General features: G+C 33.4%; 2 protein-coding genes across 2 annotated transcripts; one reads left to right on the plus strand and one right to left on the minus strand.

The window, feature by feature from the left end:
• Nucleotides 1-7,033: 7,033 nt before the first annotated feature.
• LOC108988127 (uncharacterized protein At1g66480) lies at nt 7,034-10,975 on the plus strand. Its single transcript, XM_018961260.2, has 2 exons — nt 7,034-7,897; nt 10,456-10,975. Exons 1-2 carry the CDS (start codon nt 7,292-7,294, stop codon nt 10,516-10,518), a joined length of 669 nt encoding a protein of 222 aa, XP_018816805.1. The 5' UTR covers nt 7,034-7,291; the 3' UTR covers nt 10,519-10,975.
• Nucleotides 10,976-20,577: 9,602 nt separating this feature from the next.
• On the minus strand, nt 20,578-21,277 carry LOC108988128. The gene has a single exon (XM_018961261.2). It carries the CDS (start codon nt 21,086-21,088, stop codon nt 20,858-20,860), a length of 231 nt encoding a protein of 76 aa, XP_018816806.1. The 5' UTR covers nt 21,089-21,277; the 3' UTR covers nt 20,578-20,857.
• Nucleotides 21,278-22,783: the final 1,506 nt, after the last annotated feature.

Consider the following 22,783-nt stretch of genomic DNA (forward strand, 5'->3'; position numbering starts at 1 on the left):
GTTGGTTTCATCCCAAGTGGATTGCACTAATCCTTGCATTGCTTCCTTGATCTTCTTGGCCCTTGATCTTGTAATTGGCCCATCTGAAACTTGCAAAGGATCTTTAAGAGTAGGCCCACCTTGGTTCCTATCATTGCGGGGTGTAGAAAGAATGATAATTCTTGTGTTCGTACTGTGTGCAGGGAGATGCAAGATGTAAATTCTTCGTATGGGCGGATATACTTCAGTTGCTAGAGGAGAACTTTTTCAAAAGAGAGAATAAGGCTTTGAAGATGTGGGATGATGTATTACAGTACAAGTATGACGTTCGGAGAAGGGAAGATAAAGTGAGAGAAATAGCGAAGAATCTGAAAATTTAAAAGCAAAAATTATTGTATTTGTACTGGGTGGTGACTTTTGTAATATTCTTTGCTTGGTTCGGATAAATTCCATGTAAGAAGGAGGTGAAAATGGATTAGATGAGTTTTGAATGGAAACAAATTGTGCACATGGTTTGATGAAAACTCATGTATGTAAATCATATTTTGAGAAAGCAACTTGTGTAATTAAAACAACTTTTGCACTTCAATTAACTTTGTAAACTCAGCTCACTTGTGTAGTTATGTAGTTTGGAAAACATGTCCAGGTTGAGTCAATTATCAAGCAGCTAGAATGTAAAAGGAAATGCCATTTCAATTGACTTTGTAAACTCAGCTCTATTACATATTTTCCATTTTACTAAATGTAATATGATTTATTAAACTAGAAACAAAGCATGAAAACTTTCAGGAAGTTGATTTTGGGAAGAAATCAGGAGCATTACTCGTCGGAGTAATTCCAGAGATGAATTAGAAACTGATGCTTTGTTAAATCTGGATTCGGGAGTAATTCCATGAGTATGGTGGCGATGCTTTGGCGGTGGTATTGTCATACATCCAAAACACTTTGAATTGGATGCAATATAATCGGGAGTCACATTCATTGATACAGATGGCATACAGTTTCAAAAGTAGTGTCCCACGTGATCTAAAATACTAAACAAATATTTCTTACAATCGTACAGTACATATTGTATGCATTTCTAGAACTACTAGTCTAAATCTATCTAACCACCAAATGCTATCTTATCAACTTGAGTGTTAAATGAAGTTATTGCTCAAAATTCTAATGACACCAAAACCTTGAAATACATAACAACAACTATCTTACTCCAAAACACATCAAAAATTGATCTTGTGCATCAAATTGGACTCATGACCAACTTCAACATTCCCCTGCTCGTGTAAGAGATCGAAAACCTTTGTAAGGGCGATTAGGTAGATTTTTCAGATCCAATTTATCTATTTGCAAGCCAGAGAGGGCAACACCCATTATTCTAAAAGCCACTTGAAATGTGTGAAATACATGAGGGCGTTCTAACCCTGTCTCAAGCACCAAGATTCCAGACATTGAAGGGGCTTTGTCTTTAGGAATCCTTCCAATTGACCACAAGCAGGTTTGCATAAACAAGATAGAATCAAATTCCAAAATACAATCGAGGAGAGAAAAAGCATAAACAATACATTTTATGTTCTTGAACTTGGAAGTTTAATGACTGTAGACATCCAATATCATTTATAAAAAATCTAACTAGTAGTCCATGCATCAATAGAGAACCAAAGATGCATATTCTGATATTCCAACTCAAACAGTGTAGCTTCCTCGTGTATGTATACAATGAACAAACCATGAGATGAAGTGCAGTACTGAATCTTCCCTCTAGCAGTTCAGCCGATAAAATGTAATGGGGCAGTTTTCCTTGCACAGTTATGGAGTCAATTGTCTTTCCAGGATCATTTCCGTGGTTTTACATTTATTGGAGTACTCTTCAGTTTTTTTACCCTGTATAAAGGTAAAAGGTTTGTTGAAATTATAAATACATTTTATAGGAAAAGTAAGAAGCAGATGTATAGTGTTCTTGTAAATACAAGATGGTTTGCAAATGAAAGAGTCAAATCTGGAAGACCTGTTGGATGGAAGTTCACTTGTATTAAAAAATATAGGAGAAAAAACGAAAGAAAGAAGAATCCAATGTAATAGAATTGTGGCTCATTTGAGCTTTTCTTCACACATTTGCTATGCTTACCTTCTTTCTAGATCTTATTACCGTAGCAGAGGGATAGATGCTAACAACATTCCCTTACTACATTCAAACAACATTCAAACCAACAGATTCTACATCCCTTACATTCCCTTACTACAATATTCAATTTAAGAGGGGCAAAAACCACTCACCTGGCTACCGAGAACAGGCTCGTTGCTGTCGATTCTGAAGCAGGGACTCTAGGGATCATTGATGAGGATTCTGAAGCAGGGAAGATGAGAGAGTTAGCAACCATGCGATGGAGCAAAGAAAATAAGAATGAAAGAGACACTCACGCACACATGCACTTGGGACGATGAGGGTGACGGGGAGGGAGGAAAGCTGGGCGACGCGGGGTGTGGCGGCGCTGTGTAGATGGGCTTGGTGTAGCTTGAAAGAGAGACAGCGTCGTGAGTGGCGGTGGGCAGAGGAGGTTGGACGCAGGCGAGGAGAAGAGGAGAGCGGGCGGAGAGGAATTTCGACGTGGGGGGATGGGTATCAAAACTGAAATCGAAATGGGAATTGAAAACACATACTGTGCAAAACGGTGCGTTTTGCATTTAAAAAAAAAATTGCCACATAGGGTGTGCAAAATTGCACACCGCTACAGTGGCGAATGCCTATCAAACCTCTAGATAGATCTGAGAGAAATTATTTGTATTAGCCTAGCCTCCTGTAGCCGCAGCACACTCAAATGTATGATAGATTTGATTTCCTTGATCTCATTGGACGGTTGGACGGCGGGGCATATACCTCATGACAATACTGATTTAGTGGCCAACAGTAAGCTGGATGGTATAGTACTACGACCACATGACAACTCAAGATTACGTATGTGAACAGTACTTTTGGAATGATCTATTTGGTCGGGCCTAAATATTTGCTCTGACTTCATCATGATATCCCATATTTTTCTTTACAACGTCATTCTGATTAACTAATTACCCACTGTATATATAATTAATAAGACCATATGGAAATATATTATAACAAATTAAGGAGAGAAATTATTAGGTCTCACCCGGTGGCTTCCGCCGCAAGGAAACAACTTCGAACCCAAACAAATTAAGAACTAGGTCCAAGGCACGAGTCAAAGAAAATGCGGTATCTATCTAATGTATGACCCGTTGATAACCTAATTAGGTTACTAGTACTAAGTACTTCTCCACAGGGGCGAAACTGTGTTATAGATTGGGGGCGCCCAAAAGTTTTAAAATTTAGTCTTATATATTGTATAATTACAATTTTAAGTGTAAATATTCTTAAAATATTTAAGATTGCTACCCAACACTCAAACATATATCAGTCAAATATCATTAAATCCATTAATATAATAGTTTTGATTTGACATCTCTATCTCTCTTTATTTACCCTTGGTGTATATTATACTGTTTGTTTAGTTTCATCTCAATGATATCATATAAGTTTTTCTTGTCTTTCTGAGCTTACATAGTTATATGAATTTTTTTATTTTTATTTTCTCATCTAGGTCATTCTCGACTTTATTGAGTTTATTGCCTATCACCTGTACATAATTTTTCTTTACAACCTTTGAGATTTTTCTAACTACATATTAATCAGTTAACTAGTTAGAAGTTTCTAGAGAGTTTATCTAATAGTTAAAACAAATCTGGAAGATTCTTGCATATGGGAGGTAGTAGATTTATTTAGCTAGATGATTGATGAAATGTTTCTAGAGACATAGAGAGAGTATGTGAAGAATTTATTTTCTTTTGTGAAGAGTTTATTAGTTATTCACATATATATATATATATATATTTTCACTTATTAATAGTAATTCAATTATACAATAAAAATCTAATGACTTTTATATTATTAGAAACTTTTTTAGATTTATTCTTGATCTATAAATTTTTCTTAAAATTTATATAAATATAAGTAAATCGAGAATAATTATATAATTTTATGACGTATAATTACTTTTTTTATATAATCACGTATAAAAAATACATATTACTTATGCTGACATATACGACACATTTTACCTATCGCCCCAAAGACCAAATCTTAGTTTCTCCCCTATTTCTCCAATCCTTTTGAGGGTTTTCAAAGAGGTAAAAACTATAAAGCCCCAGTACTATTTGAACTCACTCATGTATGTGCGTCATGTGTACGTGTGTAATATATAGCACTGAGACATTAATGAAAGTAGCTAGCTAGATAGATTGGGATGGCCTTAATTAATGAATTTGGATTGAGCGGCCAGGTTTGAACGGCCAGAGAGAATTAATTAATTAGTTAATTAATTCATTATAAGCACCTGATCAGAGACTAGATAGCTAGGATATCTTACAAGTTATAATTAGTTTGGAATATGATATTTCAACGTAAAAATTGGTGTACTGGCCTGTAATCAAGGAAATTAATATTCCGGTCTTAGCGTGACAACTTACCAGGCCCGCCACGGCCGGCCGGCCTTCACATTGTCTTGGTCTAAATTTGCAAACTATTATATACATATATATATATATATTAATTATAATACGTATGTATACTCGTGTGGAGGTAACATAGACTATACTAGAATTGTATAAAGAGAGACGCTCCAGGACAGTTGGGTGTAAAGATTAATTTCACACCGGTTAATCAATAATTGCCACGTAGACATTTAAAAAAGAATTAAAATGAACTTGCATACATTCAAAACCTCTCTTTTTCTTCCTCTCCCTCCCTCACTTGCATTCAAGATGCCGACTGTGCCTTTCCTTCTTCCTCTTAATCCTCTTCCTTTTCTTAATTTTTGTTATTTCATGTGTTCATGGATAAACCTCATGTGTAGGTATAATCATTTTTTTTAAGTTAATTAATCAGTTCATTACGATCATTTTTATAGAATATCGTTTACTTTTTTGAGTTCATTGATGAGCAAGAACCCTCGTTGACGATCTGGATTTTGCTTTTGGAAGCAATAGGCCATCTAGGTTTGCTTTTAGAAGTGATTGGTAATCAGACTTATGCTCAAAACCTAGCTAGACATGTTGGGTTTTGCTGTAGACGAGGTTTATGAGCGGAGAGTGGAGAGTGGAGAGTGTGTGGCCTTTGGGGTCTGGTTGGTAAAAGTGAGCAGAGTAAAATCATGCACATTAAAAAAAAAAAATCAACGAGAAAATGTTAGAGAAGAATATGGCAATAGAGGTAGAAATGTCTGATAGCCACATCTTGAGTGCAGATGGAGAGGAGGAGAGAGAGATAAAGAAGGAGAGTGAGAGGTTTTATGTATGCGGGTTCATTTCAAATTTTTTTTTTTTGGAATGCGTACATGGCATTTGTTGATTGGCCGGTGTGAAATTAATCTTATCAGCTTCAAGGTTTTCTCTTATATAAAATGCATGATATTGAGCAAATAAAATATATATAAATGTACTCTTTATCTAATTTGACAAGTAAATATCGAATATATGGCTAAAAAATGGTAAGAAAATTAATTGTGTCCCATGCATCTAATTAATTAATATTATATTTCTATTTTCGTTGATCTTAACAGTCATGTGATCTTCATTGATTGTACATATATATACACATTGTAAGAGTTTGATAGGTTAGAGTCGCAATCACCAATTTTGATAGTTTGTATATATGCAAATTATAAAACCAATCGTATTTTGAAAATACAAAATATAAATTTCCCGAAAAGAAATTGAATATTATTTTGTTTTAAAAGAGTCACAGAAATCATGGATTGGATTTCCATTTGTTATAATAATGGTCTGAGTTATTCCTTCGTTCATAAGTAGTTGGCCATTAATTATGTCAGGCCGTCCAATTGCATTGCATTCATTATGTTGCTTAGAGTTCAACCTAACCAGGCCTATTCTATTAATTGTATGTCTCAGCCCAGAATCAGGTTACTTAGATAGAGCCCAACCTAACCCACCCTATTTTTGGAATCTCATTTATATTGGTCTCTGTCATGCATTGTTCGGTCCTGAAATGCCAAAAATATATTGGTTGTATTTTTAAGAAATATATAAAAAAAAAAATACTGTTTTAAACTGTATAAATTTCGCATAGTTTTTTTTGAAAAGGTCTATTATTAAAAAATATATATTTATTTTAATATTAGATTTATCTATTTTTTTTTTTAAAAAAGGGTGCGCGAGATTTGTCATCCTACAACTACAAATATCAATTTTTAAAAAATAAATGTTAAAATATTGATTGTTAATAAATATAAATGACAAATCTCTTGAGTTGGTTTAATCGGAAAAATCTCTCAAAGTCGGAAATATGAGATCGAAGGTTGTTTATAACATACGGAGAGAAGGGTTTAAGGAAAGGGAGAGGCCCGTTTTCCATTGTGAAAGATGTGAACATTTTTAACACACATGATATAGCTAGGTAGGTGCTCATGTCATGCTGATAATGAACATGATCATTAGTTAATTAACGATATCATAGTACAAAATTATTGATTTCCCAATTGACAGCATCACTTTGCAATCACGTGTATGACATTAAGGTTGCGTACAGGTAATCTGCAGATGAAAGCTGCTCAGCCCCTGATCTTCGACGTTCCTTATCCCTTTCAAAGGTTGCACCTGATGCAATCAATTTTGTCCCTAAAGAGGCCTTAACTTTTATTACAAAAAGGTATGAAAAGAATCTAGGTAGCCCTCTGCTTTTCGTTAAAATACAGCTCACAAGTTCAGCTTTATGTTACCAAAATATTATTAATCATTTACTTTCGTTTCTTTTCATACTTCATTTTAATTTATTTTATCTAATTATTATAATTTTTTTAAAATTTTTATATAAAATAAAATAAATAATTTAATTTTTTTAAATTTTAAAATAAAAATAATATTAAAAAATATATTTTAATAATTTTTTATTTAATTATTTAATTTTAATTTTAACTCATCAAATCGATAAAAACAAACTAGGCTTAAAAGAGTGTATTCATGTCATCAATGTTCAAATGGGTTTAGTTCCCACTACTATTTTACAAAGACAAAAAAGGAATCTTCAAAGAATTCCCACATTTCAGACCGTTCAGCTCACATGCACCATCGCTGATCTTTTCAACTTTCGACTGCTAATTGTATTCCGAGACAAAGCCCTATTAAATTAACCCGAGTATATAAATCGTGTTCAAAAGTACTGGCATATTCAGGTACGCTTGGTGGAAGAGATCCTTTCTAAGGGCCAAGGAGCTTAATCTAGAGAGAGATGGGGAACAGTCTAGGAGGAAGGAAAAAGGCTAAGGTGATGAAGATCAACGGGGAAACCTTCAAGTTCAAGACCCCCATGCGAGCATGGGACGTTGTTAAGGACCATCCTGGTCATGTCTTGTTGGAATCTGAGGCTGTAAAGCGTTATGGCATCCGAGCCAAGCCATTGGAACCCCAGCAAGAGCTCAAGCCCAAGAAAATTTACTTCTTAGTAGAACTACCCAAGTTTCCTGAGGAAAAGATGCCCATAAGGTCTCAGTCCGCTGGCATACACATGAGTGCCAAGGATAGGCTCGAGTGTTTGATGCTATCTCGAAGAACGGTTTCTGACCTTTCCAATAGCAGACCATCGTCTAGTGTTGTGTCTGATCGTTCTGGGCCATTGAAGGTGAAGATAAGGTTGCCGAGTGCTCAAGTAGCCAGATTGGTGGCTGAAAGCAAAGACGGGGTGGAGGTGGCCGAGAAGATCTTAGATCTTTATATGGAACAAGCCGGAGAGGTTAACGGCGATGTGCCGGAGGCAAAAAATGGCCTGTTGGAGCACAGGGAAACGCCATGGAAACCGGTTCTTGGGAGTATTGGGGAGAACAATAAGGCACATAAGGTGCGTCGTTTGCTTTTTTTTGTTTTTTGAATTTGTCCCAAGCTACTTTCATGATTAATTTCTTCATGTTAATGCTTGAAATATGACTTGTTAGGAAGATTAAGCTATTGATATTGAACATATAAGATGAGTTTTATCAATAATTGCTGATCATGATTATGTGCATAAGAATGTTGAAGGGCCCTTGGGTTTATTAGACGCTGTCGGCCGTTTGGACGGACATAGAGACCACATTAATGCTCAAGAATGTTAAAAGCGATAAATTTCGATAGACGGCTTTATAAGAAAATTATTTATTTATGATAAATTATTTTTAATAAAAATAATTATTTTATGTTAAAATGAGTGATCTATTTCTATTATAAATAATCGTTATCGTTGTAAATAATTTATCATAAATATTTGTTTTTATTGTACATACATAGTATTATGAAAAAATAAAAACAAATGGATGATTGGTAACCAAAAGAATAGGAAAGAATTTGTATTCGATTCTAATTAATTTTTCACTAAATATTATAATTGAAAAAAAGAAAAACAAAGAAGACGAAGAAGCTAATTTTGGAGTCAAAACGTTAATTAATTATAGGGAACAAATGAAAACAAAGTCAAATTGATAAAGACCAGCTGAAATGGTCATGTGAACGCGCGCTTTTGAAGTTAAATTCTTCCGAATAGTTTGCTACGTGACGGCTGGGGAAGAGATAACCATTAACAATTACATGAGATATTAGAACCTGACGTGTATACTTGCATAAACCCAAAATTGGAACAAGAAGAAATTAAGAATATCATGACACACTTCCTATCCTCTTAATTAAAGCACGTCTATTGAAAGTCATAATCCTTCTAGTTTCATGATATCCCTAGCTTGTATAATAGGAAGAAGAAGACGAGTCGACCAAATCTGACTTTTAATTAGACCCTCACATGTTAATGTACTATTAGGGATAACGTCTATGGATGCATGCATATATCTTTAAGTCACAACTACTTCAAATTAAGGAGGCTTAGCTACCTTACATACATACATACATATATATATATATATTGCATGCTGGCTGCAGGTCAGGATGATCATAACAAGTACTACTTGACCCTTACATATATCTTGATATTTTTGTTATCATGTTTGCCTCTTTCGTAATTACCATTGCTAATACTATTTAGCTTCAAGTATATGGTAATTAAAAGGGTCGACGAAACATTAATCTAGCTAGTTCTTGCATGCAATCATGAGGGATCAAAAGGGTTTCGATCGAGAGGATGATCAAAAAATGCATCATGTCCATGATATATATCAGAAATTGATCACGGTCAAACAATAACGTACGGAAGTTTTCCCAATACCAAAATTAATTGGGTCTGGGAAAATGGATCATACATGCAATGATGGAGAGATGAAAGAAAATATATTTGGTAGGTAGGCAGCTAGGAACTCAGCCAAAATAATAAAATAATACAAATCTTAGCTAGGTACTTGACTTCATATACGACTAATTCAGGGACCGCTTCAATTAGTCATGATGATTGTTTCAGACTACTGCGATTGAATTAGTCGCGGAGTAATTCAAGGGACCCCTTCAATTAGTACTGATTAAGCTTTGGCTTGGGCCACTTGCCGTTGTGCTTATCCAGTCCCAACTACTAAAGTTTTAGAGTTTTATTACGTAAAAGTAAATTTGCGTATTAATCTAAGTTTTAAAAATTTAAATTAGTATTATTTTTAATAAAATTTATTTTTTAGTTAATTATATTGAATGAATATACATATTAATGCACAAAATTACTTTTAATTAAATTTTTCTAAAGTTTTAATAGCATCGGTAGGACGGCTAATTAGCTGCAGTCTTTTATTTTTATTTTTATTTTTTGTGAAGATTAGCATACGTTTTCCTTTCGAAAGCAACCCTTTTTTTTGAAAACCATCAGAATGAATAGACAGCGATTTTCAGCATGCATGACCTCAATATTTTAAATTATTTTGTTTCCTAATTTATACAAAAATTGGACCCAGTAGTACTATTGTTCTAGATTAATAGATAGACTTGAACACTTATCAGTTACCCACAGATTTGACTATAATTATTAGTTTATGTATAGAACTATTCCAAGTTCAGTTATCATGCAAGTGAACTCTATAAGAACTTAAACCTTTTTTAACAATTGATTCTGTGCTTAACTACCATAAACTTTTAAACTACAGAGGACAGATCATCAAGCAAGTGTTCTAAAACTCAGTTCATTTTGTCAAACTATATATATATATTTGCTTAATTATTCCTGGTTTGCTCTTTGAATTTCCGCCATGCATATTTATGGCTATCTACGTTATTTTTGTTGAAGCAAAGTAGCAAAGATTCTACTGATAATCTAAGCACACGCATTCATCAATATCTCAAGCACATGCATATCTGAGTCTTTTTTCATCCATTTCCAGGGAAAGATTGGTTTCGATACGAGCCCTTCTTATCAATTCCAAATTAGTCCATTTTTTACGCTTGGCATTAACTGTCTATGTATGCTAACGTTCTTTGTTGGACCATTTAAATCTGCAGAAGCGAGTGAGTTTTGTTCGGGTGGAAGAAGAGGAGATTTGTCCAGATGCTGCCTCAAATTAATAGAGCAGTAAATCGATTATGTCTAAATATCGGGTACTGAGGCAAAATTATGTGCATGCAAGAACTGATCCTCTTTCTTGCGATCCCCTTTTTATCTATCTACAGACTAGTATACATATATTAATTTTGCCACTTATTTTGTTCTAATTAGGCTGTAGGCAATATATATAGACTATAGCTAGGCAGCTGTACGTTATATTCAAGTATATATATAGCCGGGCTAATTTAGGACGTGGATCGAGTTGCAGTCTGAAATGTACTGTCTCACTGCATGTTCTCTAGATGCGAAGAGAAGCCCTAGTCTTTAGTATCAATTTGTATAGAAAATTACAAAAAAGAACGTTTCAAACTGATCTAGACTTCAAGAAGTGCATGCTTCGTGGATATGTCGGGGCATGCATATATAAAATGCTCGATCGATCTGTAGCTTTGTTTTATGCAGATATTGTTTGTTGAATGCATGCATGCTAAAGAGACACGTTTTAGAGATCGAACCAACTGCACGCTCAGATCATTCTCAGAAAGCAATGCAAGTTTAATGGCATCAAATTAATGCAGATAGTCCAGCTTTAAGATGTTGTTCGTTTTATTACTAGGCGTACGTGGCGGCTTCATTTGCCCTTAATACAACATGATATCGTGATTTTACACGAAATAAAACATGTCATGCATGTACTGTGTCGTGGCCGGAAATGATCAATTGAAATGTCTTTCAAAATTTTGCCAAAACTTGGAGAATTTATTCAGCCTTGTAAATTTCGGTAGGGTGTCAATAAGAAATATGAGAATTATAATATCTAAGATTAAATAGCAAAAACATTTTTTTGAAGATAAAACAGAGCAGAACTTTATTCTTAAAATTAGTAAAGTAAATCATAATTATTAACGAACTTGTAAATGTTGAAGTCTTATGTTTAGAATTATATATATATATATATATATATACACACTAGAGGTTGGGCAATGTGTGAGGCACATTTGCCCGGTTGAAAAATAACTTATTTTGTAAAATATAAATATGTTTTGGGTTAAAAAAAAAAAAAAAACGTAATCATAAGTAAAATAAGTGGTATATAGAGAATTTTTTATGAACTCAATTTCTGCACCTAACAAGTGAAAAGAGATGTGGAGAATTTTTGTGATAGTCATAGTACTTCATTGCATAAATCGAAGCAATCCAACCGAAGAAAAAAAAATGAGAAGCGGTAAAATGAAGGGTTAGATTTAAATCTTAAAAATTTTAATGTACCAGCAGCAACCTCATCCTTCAAAAAACAACACATGTAGACATCATATCCTTAGATATGATTTTGATCGATCTATTAATAGTAGTGACATGGTTTGTGAATAGTAATATATAAAATTATTTGGATTAAGATGTTTTATTTGATTTTAGAAAATGAGAGAAAAAAAGTTAAAATAAAAATATTATAAAAGTTAAAATATTATTGGAATATAATTTTTTAATGTAGTTTTTGTTTTAAAATTTAAAAAATTTATATTTAAGAAAATTGTAATGATTAGATTAATAAATTAAATAATATTTTATATTTAAATAATATTTTTAAAAATATATAAAAGTTTATGAAAACCTAAGAATCTATTAATCTCTTCCTCGAACTCAATAATTTTGTTTGGGAAGAGATAGATTGTCAATTCCCTCCTGACCCAATGATGTTGTAAATTTTTTATTTTTTTAAAAATGTTTATGATGATTAAAAAAATACATGAAAAAAAGAAAAGAAAAATAAAAAAAATGAAATACACATTCATGACATATTTTCAGGTTACTTTTTTATTAGTTGTAGCAGTTCTCTTTAGTTAATTAAGAATATTATTATATTTAAATTATGTTAAGACTCTAATTATTTATATAGTTATACTTTTTAAAAATATTTAACAAAATTTTATTATTTATTTAATGATGAAATATTAGTATTTTATAAATGGCTTGATTATTTTGAAATTACTGGTACTTGTGTAAAATCCTGTATGACGTAAGATTTTCTAATTGATAAAAAAAAAACACGTTTGCCACATCTGTCAAATTGAAGAAAAAAATAAAGTATAATTTCAAATATTAAAATAGTCTAATGTATAAGAATAAAATTATTATTTATTTATGTTCATCATTTATTATGAAATTTAAATTATATTAAAAATTTAAATTAATTAGATAGTTTTTTTCTCTTAAAAATGTATAGTAAAATTTCATCATTTATTTAATGATAAAAAATTAGTATTTTATAAATTAAAGTTGATTTTTAGTGTATGATATAATAAACAGTAATAGGATATGCGAAAAAAACATGCGAAGAAAAAAAAAAAACAGCTTCTTTATTGATCATTTAAAACTCAAAAATCAATATTTTTTTTCCACTTTTTCTTTCTTCCTCTCTCTCATTCCCTACGCATGATTGCGGTATTACGTCGCACATTGGCATTCACATGGATAAAAAAAAAAAAAATTTTACTGTTCATTACTGTTCGTCATACTGTCGATGAACAGTAATAAGATATGAAAAAAAAAAGCGGCTGATTTAGATTTACTGTTCACGATAAACAGTAATGAATAAATTAGTATTTTATAAATTAAAGTTGATTTTTAGTATATGATATAATAAATAGTAATAGGATATGCGAAAAAAAAAACTTTTTTATTGATCATTTAAAACTTAAAAATTAATATTTTTTCACTTTTTCTTTCTTCATCTCTCTCATTTCCTACGCACGATTGCGGTATTACGTCACACATTAACATTAACAAAAAAAAAAAAAAAGTAACTGATTTAAATTTACTGTTTATAATAAACAATAATAAATAGTAACATTATAGCGACTTTTAAGCATAGGCAGATATTCATGGAGTCATAGACCATGGTGTTAGCGACAGCTCTCATCGATTGGTCCAAGTGAAGTGGGGCTACGTATAGTCTGTAAAAAATGGAGACAAAACAGCTTTCACATGGTGTGCTTGTGAAGAGATATTGGGCTAATAATATACTCTTATTACGTACAAAATTAGCCCATTAAGCACCGAATGAGCCGTGCACGAACTGACTTCCCCTGCTGCAAGTCGCAAGTCGGGCGGCTGGGCCGGCAACAAGACGTCACTCCTCAGGAGTTTACGTAATAGCCTCGCGCGATATATATAGCGGAGGAAAATACAATATTTTTTTAAAAAGAGAAATGACAGAGTGACCACATATTTTGTATTGAGTTTTGTTGCACAACTTTTATCACACTTCTGATTCTATATTTTTTTAAAATTTTTAATATTTTTAATATTTTTTAAAAATTAAAATTTTTTTTTTTTAAATTATTTCAAATTTTCTATTCATTATTTATATAATAAATATTTGATAAAAGAAAAAAATAATATAGAGCGTGAAGTATTAAGAAGTTGAGAAAATTTATTCTTTTGTATTTAATTTTTGTTTACTTAATAGTTAAAAAATTATTTTTAAATAAGTTTGTAAATTTTATTTTTTAAAAAAATATTTTAAAAAAAATTACATTTTTCGGTACGCATTCAATACTAATTCAGTACCACTTTTTTTTTTTTAATTTTTAATAATTAAATATTGATAAAAATATATTTTATTAAATTTAATTGTCAAAATGAATGGAAAATTAAAAATCAATGATCGAAATTCTCGCCTAAATCTAACTCGATCGATACCGACGTTTTCATATAATTTCAGCTGCAATCCCATGTAAATGTTTGGTGGAGAATTTCGATAATCTGGAAAAGTTTCCATGAACTAAAGCATGCGATGAAGAAAATAGTAAATTGCTGCGGCTAGTTTTAAGTTCACAAGTCTAAAAGGAAAATTCCAGCTCAACTTTCCATGGATTTACATGACTTTGATCATTCTTGTATTTTTTGTTGTCTTCTTTCTCCATCGTCTTTAATTTTGAACAACTTTATGTGCAAAACTAACTCCTGATTTCCCCACAGGACAAAAAAAAAAAAAAAAAACTCGGGAGTTTGGCTATAGCTAATAGCCATCTCCTACTCAAAGAAAGGGAAAAAATAAAAGGAAAACAGATTAGCCATCCCATACACATAGCACAGTAAAAGAACTCAAATCTTTTTCTTCTCCTTCTAATGAACGTGATAATGATTTCTCTGGTCATGATTTACTGAATCTGGCAGAAGGTTTCCTTGAGAATCGTATATAATTTTACCTGAAAAATCCAAAGGACGACAACGCTCACCCATCATGATTGTCTTCCTCCAAACTGCTTTATCACTGTCAACTTCATCATCTACATCTTCATCAGATTCTGCCTGCACCTTCCTCCAAGAAATCATCTTGACCATTGAGAGAGCTTTGCTGCTGATGTTACTGTTCAACTTTGAGAAAAGCTTCTTGTCGTTGGACTGGAAAGATGTATCTTTCCCCAGTCTCAGTGATTTCTTGTTTCTGCTAGAACCACATGATATAAATGCTAGAAGCCTTGCCATCATGACAAAGGGGGAATTGAGCAAAGATATATACTTGTAGACTCGGAGGAAGAGATCGAAGAGAGCGAGGTGGAGGGAGAGAGAGTAGAGTCTTTATAAATGGAGTTTTGCTGGACAGTTAAATGATAATCAATTCCTTGCATTTTATGGACATGGAATCAGAGGACTAGTGGAGTTGGTATCAATGGTAAGAATTGGTCAATATTAGGACTGGACCACAGGATTACATTCATTCGATTCGAATACACTGTGGATGCAAACGTGGCATGCTATTATTGGGTCAATTGGATCGCCGTGTTTGACCAGTTACATAGAATTGACTAATTGACTTGAGTCGTCTTTCAACTTTATCAAGTCATTGTTTTCTTCTCCTTTAATTACTTATTTGCTAAGGAAATTAAGTATTAATTAACAGTTACCAATAGTATATAGTCATTAGTACTATCGTCAGCTTATTTGAATCCTTTCCTTTTTTTTTTTCAATAAATTATCATTAAGTCCTGTTAATAATATTAAAATTCCAATGAAAAATATCAAGCATTGAATTCGGCTAATTCAAACTTATATATATATATATATATATACACATACATATATATCATTAAATTGTTTAAAGCCTTAACTTTGCGTGCTTTGAACGTGAAAAAAAATAAAAGTATTTTGAAAAAAATTACAGATTTTAAGTGTGCAATTTTTGTGTATTTTTTTTAAAAAAAAATGATACTAGATACAATTTTAAAAGACTACAAATATCACCCTTGTAAATTTCTTGTATTCTTTTCATATCCGTTCTAAATTTATTTATTTTTTTTAAAAAGAATACGTGAGACTTGCATATTCTAAAATTACAAATATTATTTTCCAAAAATTAATTAGAGAGACTTCTAAGCAAAGACAAAATGGTAACTGATCGAGGCTGAAATTTATAACCACTTTCAGAACAATGATCTCGTGAATATCTGATACCATTTTATTTATGATGGAACTCTGTTTTTCTAATATTTGATCTGCCTGATATATGTATATATAAGCAAGCAAAACTTGATTAATTAATGGATTGGGATAGCTCGTGAAAGGTCACTGTTTCTGCAGGTTAGTGTAGGGATTGGGAGGTTTGCTTAGGGCGGTCCACTATATACTGTATTTTTCTTTGGTTGTGAATTAATTTCACGCCCTCAAGACGAGGGCAAAGCTTACGTTCTTTTATCGATCGTCCATATCTTGGAGCAGTACTCCGCGTGCTAGCTTTTGATCGAGACGACCCAAACGAACGCGTGTTTGTTTTGGGATCACATACAACTTAGAATTGAACAAATTTCTGTAGAACGTATATTGTACGTAAGAATATATTTTCAAACAAATTCGTGACACAACGTACGTCCGTCATTAAAGGTTGGATTAATAGAGATCGGTATATTATAATAAGGAAAAAGCTGTGAGAATTAAGTCACAATATATCTTGGATGTTACAACACATAAAATTAAACCTAAGTTGGAGAAGACACCAATTAGTTATTGAAAGACAACCTTTCCTTGTACCTACTGCTTACTTAAAAACATATTAATTCTCATAAATATATATTTGTTTAAAAAATTCTTCTAATCAGTCACTATTTACTATCCAAGTCCCAACATCCCATATTTTATGAAAAATAATCTCACATCTTATGAAAAAAAAAGTTATAAGTATAAAATATGGGAATGAATCGTAACTGATGTATAACATTTTTTTTTATATATATAGATATGTATGTATGTATGTACGAAGTAAAGCACCAAGTTGTGTTGATTCAATAATTGGAAAATCAATATGATCGGTAGAATTTTTAAATGGAAAATAATATTTGTAGTTTTAAAATGGGTACGTCTCCCGCATTCCTTTTGAAAAAAAGTTAATAAATTTGAAATTTACATAAAAAAATTTATTTTTTAATAGTAGATCATATTTTTATTCAAATAAGTCTCATGAAATTTGCACACTCTGAGATTATATTTAACAATACTCGTTATTCCTATCTTGCCATTTATTTATCTTTTCTTGTCTTCATAAACTCACAAGTTCTGTTTATTTTCTTGCTCACCAATTGATACGGTAGAACCCGAAACCAAGAAATAAAGGAGATAATTAGAAGATCAAATAGAAATCATCAAGAGAATTAAACGTGAACGAATATTTTTAATTGCACTAATAAATTATCGAGGGATCGATATTAATTGTTGACACAAAACGGAAGTAAAATTATACTTAGTCCTATGAATTTGTTCCTTCAAAATTACCTTTTGAGTGTTTTGATTTTTTTTTCTTAATAATTAAGAAAATAAATATTAGTGGAGTTTTGATTTTTTTTTTTCTTTATAGTTAAGAATCTTTAAAAAATATTTGAAAGGAAATGAAAAAAGGGGCTATTTTGCAGTGGTGGTAAATTTGAGGGAGAAATTCATGAGGCTGCGGCACCCAAAACAGAATTATTTGGTTCTTTTTAAACTTTAAAATTACTGTGCAGTACTATTCAAGCATCCATATAAGCATATATACGCATGCACATGTTGTGATTCGAGGCCATTTTAAACCTCGGCCACCGTCTAATTAATTATTTGAGCTCTCTGTTGTTAAGTTGTTGTGACAGTACTAGGCAGGCTGGACTACCAGATACCTGCCCCGCGTACTTCCATTTCATAGTTAGGATGCATGCAGCACATGACTGAAAACTAACAGTACTATTTAATGACAATTGAGAACCAAGTGTTTGTGTAAATGTCTCACATACCGTGAGAAAATGCACGAGAGTCTTCCATTATATATAGACTATGTACAAAAATGAGTTAGGAAAATACAAGCTGGATTGTAATGTTACAGAGGAAGGATTAACGGGATATGGGAAGACTTTAGGTTTGTAGCCAATCGGTCTTTGTGTGGCTTGGTTGCCATATATGGCTTTGTAGCCGTTGGGTGATCTTCAGTAGTCTGGTGAATGTCTTCAATACTCCCCTGCAAACTGTGCCGAGGTAGAAGGCCAAGTTTGGTACTTAGAGAAGAAAGAGCAGGTCGCCCAAGAGGTTTGGTGAAGATATCTGCAAGAGAAGAGTTAAATTCATACATACACTGCTAACTGTCTCTGCTCTCTCTCTCTCTCTCTCTCACACTTGCATATTAAGCAGTGCACGGACTTTTATTGAGGTTACTTTAGAGATAAAAGAAAAAGAGGGACGTTGGAGCTTCTTTTGTATCTCACACAAGAGGCTTGTTTTGTGTTGGTTTCCTTTCCTAGACAAAGATGGGTCAGAACATTGCAGCAAAAAACCAGCTTTCTCACCACCAAGTTTTCGATGTCTCGGTCGACGTCAATCCACAAGACGGCTCCAAGTGCTTCGACGACGATGGTCGTCTCAAGCGAACGAGTAAATTTCCATTGCACAATCTTCAGTAATTTTAAAGATTTGGGCTCTTTCTTTGGAGCAGCAAAAGTACCTCCCATAAATGCTAACCAAAAATAGTTCTAGCTTGAATGTGTTTGTTACTAAGAGCCCGTTTGATTGAGAAACAATCTCAATTCATCTCATCATTATAATTTTTTTTAATTTTTACATAAAATACAATAAATAATTCTATTTTTTTCAAATTCTAATTTAATTTTTTTAAATTTCAAAACAATGATAATATTAAAAAATAATATTTTATTTAACTTTTAACTTTCATCACATCTCATCTTATTTTATCTCACTGTTGTTTTCCATGTGATTTTTTCATCCAAGGACGGTTTGGACTACCAGTGCTCACATAATAACAGCTGTGATTGGGTCTGGGGTTTTGTCCTTGGCTTGGGCCATTGTTCAGCTGGGATGAATTGCTGCCCTGCAGTCATGTTCTTGTTTTCTTTTGTCACTTAGTACTTACTACACTTCCACAGTCCTCTCTTCATGTTATCGTTCTGAGGATCCTCACACTGGCAAGAGAAACTATACCTACATGGCTGCTGTGCTATCAAACCTTGGTGAATTTTCCAGTGTTTTAATCTTTTTCTTTTTGGCTTAAACTAACAAAGGTGATTGCTTTTGAAGTTTTAAATCTTAATCTGTTTGTAGTTTTTTTAATATTCTAGGTGGAGCAAAGGTCACGATATGTGGGCTAGTTCAGTACTTGAACTCCAAACATTGGCTAGACCATAGCATCGTCCATAAGCATGATGCAAGTTTGAAATCATGTGGAAATGGGATTTCCAGTTGTTGTTAATAGTGGTGTTTGGAACTCTATAGGGCACGTTTAATGGGTCATTTTGGTTTTGATCAAACGGCAATCTAAAGGTCTAATTGCTTCCACAACAGTCAAGGTAATGATCCATGCCAAATCAACAGCAACCCATACATGATTGCTTTTGACGTTGTTGAAATACTTTCCTCTCAAATTCCAGACTTCGATCGGTTGTGGTGGCTCTCCATTGTGGCCTTGGCATTCACTTATTCAACAATTGGTCTTGGCCTTGGTGTGGCCAAAGTTGCAGGTACATATTAACTTCCTTTATATCAATTTTTTCACTTTTTCATTTTCCAGACACTTGACATATTTATTAACTTGGATTTTGTTCTTTACTTGCTCAATCACCAGAAACTGGGAAGTTCAGGGGAAGTCTGACTGGAATAAGCATTGGCACTGTGACTCAAACACAAAAGATATGGAGGAGTTTCCAAGCACTGGGGGGACATAGCTTTTGCGTACTCTTACTCCATGATCCTTATTGAAATTCAAGTTAAAGTGATGCCGCAAGTTTGGAGAAGGCCTAGGGCAACTCGGTTCTCAATTGCCTTTATGGTATTGAGAACCAAGTGTTTGTGTAAATGTCTCACACACCGTGAGAACATGCATGAGAGTCTCCCATTATATATAGACTATGTACAGAAATGAGCAAGGAAAATACAAGCTGGATTGTAACGTTACAGTGGAAGGATTAACGGAATATGGAAAGATTTTAGGTCTCGGTTTCCATATATGGCTTTTTAGCCGTTTGGTCTTTATGTGGCTCGGTTGCCATATATGTCTTTGTAGCCTTTGGGTGATCTTCAGTGGTCTGCTGAATGTCTTCAATACTCTCCTGCAAACTGTGCCGAGGTAGAAGGCCAAGTTTAGTACGTAGAGAAGAAAGAGTAGGTTGCCTAAGAGGTTTGGTGAAGATATTTGCAAGTTGAAGTGATGCTGAAACATGCCGAGTTTGGAGAAGGCCTCGGGCAATTCGTTCACAAACCTGGCTCTAATACCACAAAGACAATTGAGAACCAAGTGTTTGTGTAAATGTCTCACACACCGTGAGAACATGCATGAGTCTTCCATTATATATAGACTATGTACATAAATGAGTAAGAAAAATACAAGCTGGATTGTAACGTTACAGAGGAAGGATTAATGGGATATGGGAATATTTTATGTCTCGGTTGCCATATATGGATGGCTTTGTAGCCGTTGGTGATCTTCAGTGGTCTGCGGAATGTCTTCAATATTACTCATGAGAAATATTGAAAGAGTTCCACACGTCTCTCGATCGCCTCAGAGTTTCCATTAATCTGAAGCTTAATGGGCAAGATTAACACGATGTCTAGACAAAAAAAGAAGGTTCTTAGTATTTTGAGTAATAGGTTGCACGTACAAGTGGATGTTTATTCATTAACATGATGTAATTAGTAAAACACGATACAAAACATTGTCATCAAAACGTGCAGTATTTACATAGTAAAAACTAACATAATATATTTTTTCATAGGCGGATTAAGCAAAACAAAAACGCACAACTTTCAGATAAGTTTAAGACATTATTACAAGCTGCTAGTAAAAAGGAAAAAGAAAAGAGCAACATGACAAGCTTTGGCCTCAAGAAATGATCAAATAGGTATGGCATTGGAGACGCGAGGGTAAACAACGTGGGCAGGATGAGCCATGATGCGGCGGCCCTTCATGTGGCGAAAGCAATAGACCAAAGCCCCCACCGGCCATTCCACAACACCAGCCACGACAAAAGCCAGGAACCCAAGAGTTGGGCCGACCACCTTGCACCGGCAAGGGTTGCTTCTCGTGCCACATTGAATGCACGCCGGAAATCCAATCCCAGTCATGATATAATAATTAATGGTCGCACCAAATTTGCAATCAGCTAGTACTGTTAAAAGTGAGGAACAGAATCAATACCTGCAGGAGGGAATATATCTTGTATATGATCTATGAAGAGAGATTTCTGTGATCAAATAATGGTGCTGGGACCTTTGAGTTTTATAGGACGATGTGAAGCTGTGGGAGCTCGAGAGAGATGGTTTTTATTGGCTGTGATCATGAAGGGTGCTACGTGTCACCATATGGAGGTAGTTAGTTGCACACGTGTTTCCAGAGGAGGAAGGGTTGGACAGATGTTTCTCTGAAGAGGATATTTATGTACAGTTACTCTTTGGACAGATGTTTCTTTCAATAGGATATTTATGTACAGTTTCTCTTTGGACAGATGCTCTTTCAAGAAGATATTTATAGACGGTTACTTTTGGAACTGTCGGTTCAGTTACAGCCCCAATAATAGGTGGCAATTACAAACATAAAAGGCATTAATTAATTAATTAATTAATTAATTTTATCGCTGGCATGGGGGTGTAGTAAGTATAGAAAAGGATCGAAGATGATGATGATGATGATATTGTTAATTTAATATGTACGTGGGGATCAAGACAGTGGAGGTTGTGGATATATAGTGAAGCTTCTCAATCACTCATCAATAAGCATGCAGGACTCCTTATTCCTATCTTTTTGTCCTGTTTTTTCTAATTTGTTCCTTCAATACCCACCAGCCATCCCTCCCTGCATGGTCGATATATAGCTTATGCTTTTTTTTTATTTTTTTTATTTTTTTATTATTTTTTTTTTTATCTTTTTCCCAGCAGGACAGGGTATATGATTCCTTCTAAGTTATTAATTAGTAGTACGTTGGATCACCAAAGTACTTTACTAATCAAATATCACCACAATCTTCTGATAATTAATTAATGAAATATATGGTAAGATTTACGTGTAATTCCTTACACACTACTCATGAACCCGATATATATTCCCATTCGATCCTAATTTGGAATATTGATCAGATTTATTGTAAAAAGAATACGTACTTGTACAATATCAATGTCTCTTTTTTTGAAACCATATATATAGTTCGAAAATGATAGAGGCGGTCGGTTGGTGCAAGCACTGGGTAAACGGCACTGATGTGGTCAAAACAAAACGACATCGTTTTCATTTTTTTTCATTTGCCCCATTTCCCCATCTCTCCCTCCTTCTCTTTGTGTTTTGACCTCTCTCTATTTTTTAAAGACCCTGAGACTTCTCTGTGTAATTTCTTCGACCCCTCTCCCCCTTTCTCTACCCATCTGCCCCATCCGTTCTCACTGTGTTTCGAAGACCCTCAAGAAATTTCTCTCCAGCTGCCCCATCTATTCTTATATTTCCAAAATGTAATTTCTCTCATTCGAAGCCCTTACATTTCTTTGAATCAACTTCTAAATACAGAAAACACCATGAATCCTACTCCAAAGTTTCCATTTTTTCACTATTAGGTATAAAAGGTTTCTTCCTACGATCATCTTGGAATATTCAAACTAACAAATTCATTAACCTTAACAGAACCAATCTCTTTTCAATTTCAATTAATTTTTCTGTTTCATTTATTGAAATCTCAACAATAGAAAAATTTCAAGATTTATTCATATCAAACAAAGAGAAAAAGCCATAATTCTCAAGCTCAAATCAGATATCTAAGAATAACAAAACCCATG

Source organism: Juglans regia, chromosome 1 (assembly GCF_001411555.2).
Source record: "Juglans regia cultivar Chandler chromosome 1, Walnut 2.0, whole genome shotgun sequence".
NCBI lineage: Eukaryota > Viridiplantae > Streptophyta > Magnoliopsida > Fagales > Juglandaceae > Juglans > Juglans regia.